The 12,565-nt window shown below is 34.8% G+C and overlaps 1 protein-coding gene and 1 pseudogene across 2 annotated transcripts; one reads left to right on the top strand and one right to left on the bottom strand.

Annotated features, from left to right (window-relative positions):
• The window catches only part of LOC140954267 (uncharacterized), a 28,485-nt pseudogene extending 17,198 nt beyond the window's left edge, over positions 1 to 11,287 (bottom strand).
• Positions 936 to 5,203, top strand: LOC118032615 (cuscuta receptor 1-like). 2 transcript variants are annotated; one of them, XM_035037377.2, is made up of 9 exons: positions 936 to 1,352; positions 1,441 to 1,596; positions 1,701 to 1,775; positions 1,872 to 2,030; positions 2,117 to 2,191; positions 2,345 to 2,515; positions 2,740 to 2,889; positions 3,015 to 3,164; positions 3,245 to 5,203. In XM_035037377.2, exons 1-9 carry the CDS (start codon positions 989 to 991, stop codon positions 5,029 to 5,031), a joined length of 3,087 nt encoding a protein of 1,028 aa, XP_034893268.1. In that variant the 5' UTR covers positions 936 to 988; the 3' UTR covers positions 5,032 to 5,203. The 2 variants fall into 2 exon arrangements, with proteins under 2 accessions (XP_034893268.1, XP_034893270.1); XM_035037379.2 differs by lacking the exon at positions 3,015 to 3,164 and having other exon boundaries at positions 938 to 1,352.
• Positions 11,288 to 12,565: the final 1,278 nt, after the last annotated feature.

Consider the following 12,565-nt stretch of genomic DNA (forward strand, 5'->3'; position numbering starts at 1 on the left):
TTTATATGATAAGTTAATATTAAAAATTTTAAAAAAATATTTTAATATATTTTCAAGTAAAAAATATGTACACCATAATATCATACATTTATTTTATATTAAAATACAATATTAATTAACTAATTATACCATTATTATTAAATTCAATTTGACTCAAAATCATATTAATTTAATTTTTATTGTTTTTTTTTATTATTTCATAAGTTAATATTGAAAATATAAAAAATTAAAAAAATATTTTAATATATTTTTAAGTAAAAAACATTTACATCATAATATCAAATATGCATTTTATATAAAAATACAATATTAACTAGCTGATTATATTATTATTATTATTATTATTAAATTCAATTTAGCTCAACATCATATTATTTTTAATACCTATTTCAGACTGAACGTTTATAAAAAATATATATATAAAATTAAAGAAACGATTAGTGAAACGTAAATGATTAGACTGTTTTTTTTTTTTTAAAATGAAACTATATTATTTTAAATTTTTTAAAAGAAATATTTTGAATGTCATAAATAAAAACAGTAAGAACCCTATAGAAGATTTGTAGAACGAACTTTGAAAGATATATTAAAAAAAGAAAAGTGAAAAACCATTTTGTAAAACCTATGACCAAGCCAATGAAATAAGTGGCAAGATGCTGGTTTTTCAAATATTTCATTAGTTTTCAATTTTTAATTCGATTTTTTTGGAATATTTTCAACATTCCTCTTGTAAAAATCTTCACTGCAGCTTTTTATTTAAAATCCTTCCAACCTCATACCAGCCTAGTCCCAAGTTACGGAGGAAACGCTAACAGCCTAGCACTTTCCACGAAGAATGTGAATTTGGAAAATAAGCCGAAAGAGAGGACTTTGTCTATGGAAAATTATGACATTTGATTGTGATATTGCAAATTGCAGTCCAACGATCTTATTTATACAGAGCCTCTGACCGTTGTTTTTCGATACATAATTTCATCGAGGAGTCCAAATGGATTTAAACAGGTTCTCTTCTTTAGCAGGGACACTGATGATTTATGCTATGGTTTTGTCAGAAAGCTGGTGGTCATGTCACGGCTGTTTAGACGAAGAGAGAAGTGCTCTCTTGCGGATTCAAAGCTCCTTTAATTACCCAATCTTCCTTCAATCTTGGGGAGAAGTAGCCGACTGTTGTTCTTGGGAAGGTGTTGGCTGCAATTTCACTACAGGACGAGTTGTCTATCTTGATCTTTCAGGCATAAGGGAAGAGGGATTGGGAGATTTGTACCTAAATGTCTCTTTGTTTCGTCCCTTCCAAGAACTGCAATCTCTTCATTTAAGTGGAAATTTTATAGTTGGCTGTGTTGAGAATGAAGGTTTATCTCTTGTTTGCAATTTCAACAGGAAAAAAAAAAAAGAATAGATTCTTTATTTTTCAAGCTACTGATTGAAATGCCCATGCAGGTTTTGAAAGACTATCAGGACTTGACAGCTTGGTGGAGCTCTATTTAGACGAAAACAAATTCGACAACAACATCCTTTCATCCCTTGGTGGGCTTTCCTCTTTGATTTCCCTGTCTCTATCTGGTAACCAACTCAAAGGAGCAATTAGTGTTGATGGTAATTAAGCTTGATTACTTCTCTCCTTTTCTTTCTCAAATAAAGCCATGTTAATTACTGCCCTTTTTTTAATTGTTGTACTTGGTACAATTATATTTGGCCAGAACTGAATAATCTAACAAGCTTGCAGTGGTTGGAGTTTGGTGGCAATGAAATTGAAAGCTTTAAATCCATTCATGGTATGAAAGAGTTGTGAGTTGATTGAGCATTTGTTTTCACACATAAGTACTCCATTATCCTTTCAGGTTACATAAAAGTTTATTGTATTTTTATAGGTACTGGTTACGACTTACTGAGGTTAAGAAATCTGGAATACCTTGGTTTGAATCCTAATCACTTCAATGATAGTACCTTGTCATCCCTCAAGGGTCTTTCATCTCTCAAATACCTGGATATAGCGTACAACCAACTGAAAGGATCATTCAATGTGACTGGTAACCTCACCTTTTTCGATTCCTAGAAACCAATCTGTGATTTTTTCTGTGATGTAATATTAAATTTCTGTTTTTCGACAACCTAGAGCTAGATGCTTTGATCAACTTAGAGAGTCTGGATCTAGCGGGAAACGAGATTGACAAATTTGTGTTATCCAAAGGTATTGATTGCTTTCCACACTGATTGATGGTAGCTTTACCTCTTGATCAACCTAAAATCTCATTAATTGAATTGTATTTTCGAGGATTATCTTGCTTTGGAATAAAAGCTCAGAAGGTTTTAAAACTTGTTTTACTTCTGTTGTCCCCTGCAGATACTAGAGGTTTTGGAAATGTAAGCTTCATTTCATTATCTAATAGCACCTCAAATGGAAGAGCTCTTCCATTTACATTGCTGCAATCGTTGACGAAATTCCCAAACCTCAGGACCCTTTATTTGGATGAGAATAATCTTGAAGGAAGTTTCGGAACAACATTAGATAAAGGTAATTTGTGGTATTGATGCCTAAAAGCGATCCTGAATATATGTTAATTGTTCTTTTTTTCTTTGTAAATGTGCTTTAAATCATATTTGCCTAGTATAGGAATTTGATTGATTGTAGTGGGGATATTATAATGGAGCTTCTTGTTGGTTTCATCATCTTGTTTCCTTATCATTATCCGGCTCTTGAATACCGAGCATAATTTCTTGTGGGTTTGATTATTGTAGACTTGGCTTCTCTCAAGAATTTAGAAAAGTTGGATTTGAGTTCCTCCACTGTCGATAATAGCTTTCTGCAAACAGTCGGGAAGATTACTACTCTAAAGAGTTTAAGCTTGCATGGCTGTCGACTCAATGGCTCCATCCCTAAAGCCCAAGGTAAGTCTGACCACCTTTCCCCTCCTTTGGCATTCTGCTTCTTGTTGGTTTCATCATCTTGTTTCCTTATCATTATCCGGCTCTTGAATACTGAGCATAATTTCTTGTGGGTTTGATTATTGTAGACTTAGCTTCTCTCAAGAATTTAGAAGAGTTGTATATGGGTTCCTCCACAGTCGATAATAGCTTTATGCAAACAGTCGGGAAGATTACTACTCTAAAGATTTTAAGCTTGAATGGTTGTCAACTCAATGGCTCCATCCCTAAAGCCCAAGGTAAGTCTGACCACCTTTCCCCTCCTTTGGCGTTCTGCTTCTTCTTTGACTAAAATTTTTATGAATCAATAAATTCTCAGGCCTATGTCAGTTAAAGCATCTCCAAAATCTAGATATCAGTGGGAATGATCTCAGTGGTGCTTTGCCTTGGTGTTTGGCAAATTTGACATCCCTTCAACATTTATATTTGTCTTCCAATAACTTTATTGGAGACATTTCCTTCTCTCCTCTTACAAGTCTCACATCCATCCGAGGGTTATTTCTTTCAAACAACCACTTTCAGATCCCCGTCTCATTGAGCTCATTTCTCAACCATTCACAACTCAAGGATTTCGATGGTAGGAATAACGAAATATATGTTGAAGAATTAGAGGAGCATAATTTGGCCCCAAAATTCCAATTAGAGCGTCTTAGTTTATCTAACAATAGATATGGTGGAGCATTTTCCTTTCCCAAATTCCTCCTCCATCAATACAACCTCCAAGTAATTTATTTTTCTAACCTGAAATTAAGGGGAGGGTTTCCTATTTGGTTGTTAGAGAACAACACAAACCTAAATGAACTCTATTTGGTCAACAATTCTCTTTCAGGGACTTTTCAATTGCCAATTCATCCTCATCAAAATTTGAATGAATTAGATATTTCTAACAATAACTTTGAAAGCTACATTCCTAGAGAAATAGGATCATATTTTCCAAGTTTAACATTTTTATCCATGTCTGATAACCACTTCAGTGGTCGCGTTCCCTCTTCATTTGACTTTTTGTTGTTTCTTCAAGTTTTGGACCTCTCAAATAACAACATCTTTGGAACCTTACCATCTTTCTTTAACTCTTCAAACCTCCTGCATGTTTATCTGTCACGAAATATGCTACAAGGATCCCTAGAACATGCATTTCAGAAATCCTTTGAGCTAATAACGTTGGATCTTAGCCATAATCATTTGACTGGTAGCATTCCAAAATGGATTGGTGAGTTTTCCCAATTGAGCTTTCTTCTCTTGGGTTATAATAATCTTGATGGCAGTATACCCACGCAATTGTGCAAGTTGAAAAAATTAAGCTTCATTGATCTTTCTCATAATAATTTTTCTGGTCATATTCTACCTTGCCTAAGATTTAAAAGCATTATTAGGTTCATCCTCCGCCTAGAATATCCTTCTGAGGTTAATCTTCGAGAACCATTGGTTATTGCAACAAAGAGTCTATCTTATTCTTATTCGCCAAGTATTTTGTACTACATGACCGGATTGGATCTCTCCTGCAACAGTTTGTCAGGTGCGATTCCTCCTGAAATTGGGAATCTCAACCACATTCATGTATTGAACCTGTCCAACAATCATTTAATAGGCCCAATCCCACAAACTCTTTCAAATTTGAGTGAAGTTGAGAGCATAGACCTTTCCAATAACAGCTTGAATGGGGAAATCCCTCCTCAACTTGTACAATTGCATTCTCTTGCCTATTTTAGTGTAGCCAACAATAACCTGTCTGGTAAGACTCCTGAGATGGTTGCACAATTCTCAACATTCAATAAGAGCAGCTACAAGGGAAATCCCTTACTTTGTGGACCACCACTGCTTAACAATTGCACCAAAGAAGTACCACCACCACCACCACCACATGGGCCTTCTAGTGATGAGAAAGAAGAGAGTAGCGTCATCATTGATGCACAAGTTTTCTATGTGAGCTTTGTTGTGACGTACATCATGGTGCTGTTGGGAATAGCTGCCGTTTTGTACATAAACCCAGACTGGCGACGAGCATGGTTTTATTTCATTGAGAAGAGCATCAACACTTGCTACTACTTTGTTGCGGACAATCTTTTTAAGCCATTCAGAATTAGAGTTTGGAAGCCTTTGGTATAAATAAATCTCAACTTTGCATTGTTTCTACATTTCAAAGGGAAGATTTAGATGGTCAATCTTATCTCATCTCAGTAGTATAAATAATATCTGAAAAGCTGTGTTCTTTATAGCAATGTACTGAAGAAAATCATTTCTTCACAATTTTGCTTTCAGCATTCAGCAAGTTCTTTCTCGTATATCTTCCTTCAAATCATAAGAACGAGTAATGGATATTCCCTAAGACAAACCCAAGGCATGCAACTCAGTGTAGTTTATTTGTAGGAGTATTTGTTGAACAAGGCAGAAAATGGTAAAGTTTTCATTTACCCCGTGTTATAATTCGAGGAAATGTCAACTGGAACAGAGTAGCTCTCAAATTTATTTTGTGTGAATGCTCTGGAATTGTTAGTTGGACTAAAGCTTTGAAACGATTTGTATGTACTTCAAATTAGGTAGACTAAAGTTTTTTTGGTTAAATATGGTCCTTGTTCTTTCAATTTTAATTTTCAGCCCCAATTGACTAATTGATCATTAAGTTCCTCTCAAAACTCAAAACATGCTTGATACGGCAAATTAAAAGAAATGTAAACAGAAAATAATATGGCAAGGATGAAATTGAAAATATTAAAAGTTTGATGATGGAAAAGAATCATTGTTCAAAATAAACAACGCAATCCATAATGATTATTTTTTTAAAATAGTGAATGTCACATATGTTTTAGTTGTTATTATTACTATTACTATTATATATAAGGGAAGATATTTATTGAAATCCAATTTTTCAGAAATAAAATTAGAGATATGCACATTATAAGGATTATATATGGAGCATTTTACGAGATACAATAAAGAAAGAAAGTATTTTTTGTATTTTCAGATTATTTTGATATGCTGATATAAAAAATATATATTATTATAATACATTTTTAAATAAAAAATATTTTAAAAAATAATCATTAATACACTTTTAAATACCATCATAATTTACAGCATTATAACTTTGTTTGAGGAAGCGCAAATATTTAATAATATTAGATTGAAAGGTCAAATAGATTACTCATCATTGGGTTCATGATCCCCAAGCCACTCATATATTTTCAATGTTCAAGTTTTAATATCTATTTAGTATGGATGCTGTGATTTTATTTTTGGTCTACCAAAATTATTAGGTGTCTTGTCATTTTATTTTTGTATCAAATTTGATCCTCATTCTTTTAATTATAATTTTTTGTTTTGTGTTTTTTTTTTAAAAAATCAATTTCATCCTCAAAACATTGAATTTGTTGTAAGTTGGGCTTCATAATTTTTTGGATGGGGTGGTCCTGGTATCATGACTCAGGTCATATATTTGAAAGGTTAACCTAGTTTGACATCGGTTTTCTTAGTTTTTTTTACATGAATTTTCCTTTTTAATTTTATCTTTTAATTATGTATTTGTTGAAAGTTGAGCTTCATGATTTCTTAACTCTTTTTTTCTATAGGGTTTGGACTTGAAAACAAATTAGGACAAGTCAAATGAGCTTGCTAAAATATATATATATATATATATATATATATATATATATATATATATATATATATATATATAGTTTTTAATTCAATCATTGAATCTAGTTGAAATTTTGCAAACACATTTTATAGGCCAGGTCCTATTAGGTAGCGTTTGGTTTGTTGGACATTATTAATTAGACTAGAGCGGATAGGACATGACTAAACAAACAATTATCTTATCTTGTGTGTAGCATGATATGAACTAGACTGAACAATTTATATTATTATGTGTTTGAAAGATAATAGATGGGATCCGACCAACTCAATGCTTTGACCAAGTCGAGTTAAAAGAAAAGAAAAAAATAAGGATTGATCTAACCTAACACAATCAAAAACTTGGGTTAACCTTGCGACCTGGCCTACCCATTACAAAATACGAGTTAAAAATTCATTGATTTTTTTTGAATTGTTTTTGGTTAAAATAATGATCCTTTGATTTTTTTTTTCAATTTAGATCAACTTGGATTTACTTTCCTAACCCGTAATCTAGGCCTTGTTTCAGTAGATTCCGAGGTTTTAAAAAAATTATTGTAATTTATCACCAAGAAAATAAAATTACTTAACATGCGGCGTTGTAGGCTTAAAACATGATTAATTGAAAAATGAAAGAAGAAAACAGTAAAAAAAGAAGGAATGACCGAATACATGAACTAGCAGCAAGTTCTCCTTTTTCAGGGGAGGTTCATTGATAGCATAAAGGATATTACAGGTTAAACAATGGAAAAGGCAATGCCTTTCTATGTTTGACAAAGCACCAAGTACAAGTAGCTTCAAACCAAGTACATTTATAGCGATTCATTCGAATCAAGCCAGGCTTACATGCCTTCCAGTCTTAGCACCAGCATTTTCTTACAGATGTGAAAGCATTCTGTAGAATTATAATACATAGATGTTAAGCAACCTTTGTCTTGAGTTTCTTGGAAAAGAGAAGAGATTTATATGGCTTGAAAAGTGACCGAGACGTATAAGTTGAATGAATCATGTCAACGAATAAGCGGAAATGCTGCCAAATGAAGAAAATGACTGGTAAAGAAGCAACGACAGCAATAGGGATAGAATATGGTATTAATTTATTGCCAAAAACAAGGAAAAATGTTGCCATAAAGGCTACCATCATTGCCCCAATTGATATGAAAAGTGTTGTGAGTTCGATAATCAACCTGTTAGGCAATGACCAAAGAAAATTTTGTTCTGCGTACCGAGAAGTGCGAATTGACAAGAAGGTTAATGTTAGGAATTCCAACCGGTGATGTACTGATAATTGCTTAACGGAGGGCAAACACACTGACACAATATTTTATGTGGTTCGGCAAATCGCCTACATCCACGGGAGAGACAATATTATTTAGAGATTAGAGAAAGGATTACAACACAATACATGGAGGAGGAGGATCACTTAACTCAAACTCAACTCCTAGCTCTCTTTGCTGCTCTTTGCAGCTCTCTCTTTCTCTCTATTCTCTTGCACACACTCACGTTCTCTCTCACCTTTTGGCTCTCTTTGCATGCCTCTTTTATAGGCAATGATGGTGGTTGCATTAATGGTTGCTGCATTTGTCAATGGTGGGTGCAACCACCATTGACAAATGGCAAGCCTACTCCTTATAGGGTAGGCTGCACATGTTGCTTAATAATGACAATATCTCAACAATCACCCCCTTTGACATTTATATGGGCAATTGTCCTCTTGCTTCTTCAGCACAATCTTGCATCCTGCAGCTCTTCCAAGCTCACCATTCGGAGAGCGTCTCCGGCCAAGTTTACAGGTACTCGCCAAACCTTTCAATCACCAGAGTCACCAAAGCACACCCTTGCTTACACCAAAGGACCATTTCAACCAAATAGTTTGTCACATCTCATCTGAAGAGTGTTAACGCTTATCTCTAGGAACATTCCCCTTCGAGCGTATCAACCATGCTCGGTCCGGAATGATTTATCAAGCCTCACACCAAGGCTTACAACACCCCCTCAAACGGAAATTTCCATTTCCAAGTGCAACAGTCATTATCTGAGTATCTCAATATGATCACGAGCTCACCACTCTTCCAAGAGTCTACTCGTCCAAGAGTTGCGTCTGCCCTCTGTTCCACCCTAGGAACCACGCCTTACTTCTCCGTGAGTCTCTCGCTCTTAGTCTCAAGAGTCCAGGTAGCTCTCCACCTTTAACCATTGGGACAACCCATTAAGGTTGATCCATATTTGTCTTCATACTGTGAGTATTACAATGCCTTCACCGAGCTCACCACCTTGACAAGAGTCAACTTGTTCCCGGAACCTGCGCATGCCCTCTGCTCATTCATAACAGTCGTGTCTTAATGCTCCACAAGTCACACACTTATTGTCCAAGGCAAATGTACTCTAGCTCATTGATCTTTAGCATGGGGGCAATATCCATGAAAGTCAATCCTGCATTTGTCTTCATACTCATCATAGCCACTTCATTGGCTATCTATCTGTCCACTCATATCCAGCCATCACATTGGCTCTAGGGCGTTCTGAACTAGGCTCATATCGTGGCCCACACACCTTCTCCTCGGGTGTCTCCGCTCGTCGTCATGCGGCGGTCTGAAATAGGGCTCCTCTCATGGCCCTCACACCTTCTTTAAGGTGTCTTTGTCTGTCGTCATGAGACCGCCACATCCTCCTTCATCAGGGATGTCCCCAGTGGCTCCAAGATTCTCTACCACCATGTGGACTTGGTAGAGATCACTGCCACTGATCACATAGAAAGAGAAACTTGCGGTATACTCCTCGCAATCCTCCACCTCGATTTCTATGTTTGGAGCTTCTACGCCTTTCTACTTGACGGCTCCACCTACACCAACTCTCTTTGGTGTCTTCGCCTTTCATAGGCGGTCGCCTTTTTATCATAGGCGTTTGCACCCACTCAATTAGGTGCCTCTGTAACAGCTCATCTTTCCATCCTTGCATGCATTGGAAAGGTCCTCGCATGTTGTCTTCATCAAGAGCACAAGAGACTTCATGTTGTACACAGTCTCTGCTCTGAGCTTCATCTGGGAACTCTTCTTGTGATGATAGAATGATCAATGCTAATTCCTTGTAATACACAAGTTTGCAAGCTTGAATATATGCATGCATCTATGAAAATGGTGTATAAACTAGTGATCATGAATATGATAAAGATATATAAAGTTGATCTTTGGCATTATCTAGCCGGCTGAGATTTTTGGATTGGTTTCTTTCTCGAGAAATAGAGATTTGGAGCATCAGAGAACTAACATGGGTCGAGGCATTTGTTCCAAAATCCTGGAGGACCTTGATCGACAACGTTTGAAGGCATACAAGACTTTTGGGCAAATGCATGCAATGCCGTCAGCTGATGTTCATCACGAGCATAGGCCAACCCGCGATGTTCTCTTAGCATTTTCCACGCTACATCTGGGAACAAAAAGATTCAAAAATATGAAAACAAGTTGGATTTTCAAAGGCTTACGAATAAGTTGTCTGAGGGTTGAATGTTGAATTTCTCTTACGAAAACAGATTGATTTCATTTACGAAAATAAATTTAATATCTAAATGATAGCAAACTATCAAACATAGAAAATATTGCTCACCATATATGTCACTGTTGATCAAAGCAACAAGTAACTTTATGCGATCATCATCGGTTAACTGCTCGTTTGTTTCATCATAAAGATATGATACCATCCCTCTATGCCCCAATAGAGTTGCCATGTAAATTGGTAACAGGTTTCCTCTGCCTCGAGTCATCGCCAAACCGCGTTTTTCGTCCATCATGACTTTGGCAAGTGCCTCAACTCCAGATATAGCAGCAAAGCAAAATGCTGTATTGCCCGCCTCGTTTTTATAAGTTAAAGCCTCCATGCTCATCTTTCCAACAAGCTGTTTCACAAAATGAGTGTGCTCCGCGGCAGCTGCAATATGGAGAGCAGTCTCCCCTCGCTTAGTTATTCTAGCATTAACTTCTCCTGGAAATAACTCGTAAATGCCTTCTGCGGTGTCCCAATCACCACTCAGAGCGGCTTGATACAACTGCAAGTGTCTTCTTCTTTCCACTGTCAGGAAGAAATAATTAAAAAAGTATTGATTTTATAGAAGACTAATGCTTTACATTAAACATCATCAACTTCAATTATTGAATAGAACTTCTAGATTTCATACAGTCAGATGCAGGAAATCGAACAGTAGAAATGGAGAAATGAAATTTTCACTGCATCATACCCTTTTAGGTCACTATGATTACAATTCTTGTTTTTTCCCTTCTTTTGTTAAAATCACATGAAATTCCCACCAATGTTTTCAATCATTGAAAACGTTACAGGAGAAACTTTTTTTTCACTCTACTGGCCATTGCAAAATGCAGACCCCCAAAATATAAAGTTAACAAGAACTATAATTAAACATCCAGCTTAATAAATTACCTCCATCAGTAGGAGGTAGTTGTTGAGGGACTACTACGAGCTCGATATTATGGTGAGGCCGTCCATTCTGGACACTATCTATAGCTGCATTAATGTTAATGCCATCTGTAATCTCCACTGCGGCCATGTTTCCCAATTACAAGGTCTTGATCAGCCTAAGAAAAACAACCCAAAAGCATGTATTTTGTAATCAGAAAAGATGACCCGGTAGCAATATAGCTTAATGATCAACATATCTCAAGGGGACTTACCTCGAGCTGGGAAAATGTTTGGCTACAGAGAGGAAGCCACGAAGAAATGGCTCTGAAACAGCATGGAAAAGGAGGCGAAAGGAACTCCGTTTTCTACAGCTGAACTTCTTTTTAGTCAAGCGACAAACTACAAATGTGCCCTTCATTTATCTGACGGGTTTTGATTTGATTCCTCTTCTTCTAATTGAGCCAATGCTACCCTCAACCAGTCCGCATAGTGCTCATCGTTTCTTCCCAGTTCACCTAAAATTAAAACTCATAAAACTTATGATTATAGAACAAAAATAAATAATTTTTATATAAATAAATTTAATGGTGATATAAAGGGTTTTTTATTTGATTATAAGAGGTGTTTTAGATCAGCTTGTGAGTTAAAAAAAAAAACAAAACTAAGTTGTTCTCATTGAAATTTTAGATATATATTTCTTATATCAATTTAATATATTAAGATAAATTTAATAAAAAATTTTAGATGTTGATCTTAATATTCAAACCTAAATCGTCAAAAAAAGAAGAAGAAGAAAACGAGTAAACTTTTTTAATCACAAGAGTAATCCTTTTAAAGTTATGAAGTAATGAAGTTGACACTACAAGAAAAGTTCACATGCATGAGTTTCATATGTGATACAAGGGAAGAGGGAAGAGGGAAGAAATGGGATTGCTTTGGGTAGGTTAAGGGTAAAATTGGTGCAATTAAGAGGAGAACAACATAATCGAAACCTAAAAAATAAATGGAGGATGTATTTGTAGTTTGTCCTCAATAAAAAAAGACCTCAAGGAACTATAGAAACCTCGTCTAACTCAACTTGTGTCTTGTAAAGTGTTCCTCGGCAAGTTGACATAACAATAACAATAATGAGAATTGTATTCGTCAATTGTGTTTGTCAGTACGTGGTTAGAATATTATTTGTTTTAAATTTGATTTTTTTAAAAAAATAATAATATTTTTTTATTATTTTGATCAGTTGTGTTAAAAATAAATTTTTTAAAAATAAAAAATATATTTTATTTTAATATATTTTATTAAAAAAATAAAATACAATATTTACTTTTAAACAATCTCTGAATATTGATAATTAAGAAAAAATGGTTATGATATTGATAAAGGGAAAGTCCTATTTATGTATATAATACTTTGGAGAAGATCGAAAAGAGTGGGCGCATCTGCAATCTATGAACAGATAAGAAAAGTAAACACTTTTTCAGAAATTATATATTATTTTTTATATTTTCTTAAATTCATTTATAGTTTAATCTTATTTTTATTTTCCTATACTTTTTTTTGTTTTTTATAGATAAACAAATAAAGAAGAAACAGAGATTCAAATAAGGTAGAAAGAGTTGATAAA

This window comes from Populus alba, chromosome 6 (genome assembly GCF_005239225.2).
Source record: "Populus alba chromosome 6, ASM523922v2, whole genome shotgun sequence".
NCBI classification, from domain to species: domain Eukaryota; kingdom Viridiplantae; phylum Streptophyta; class Magnoliopsida; order Malpighiales; family Salicaceae; genus Populus; species Populus alba.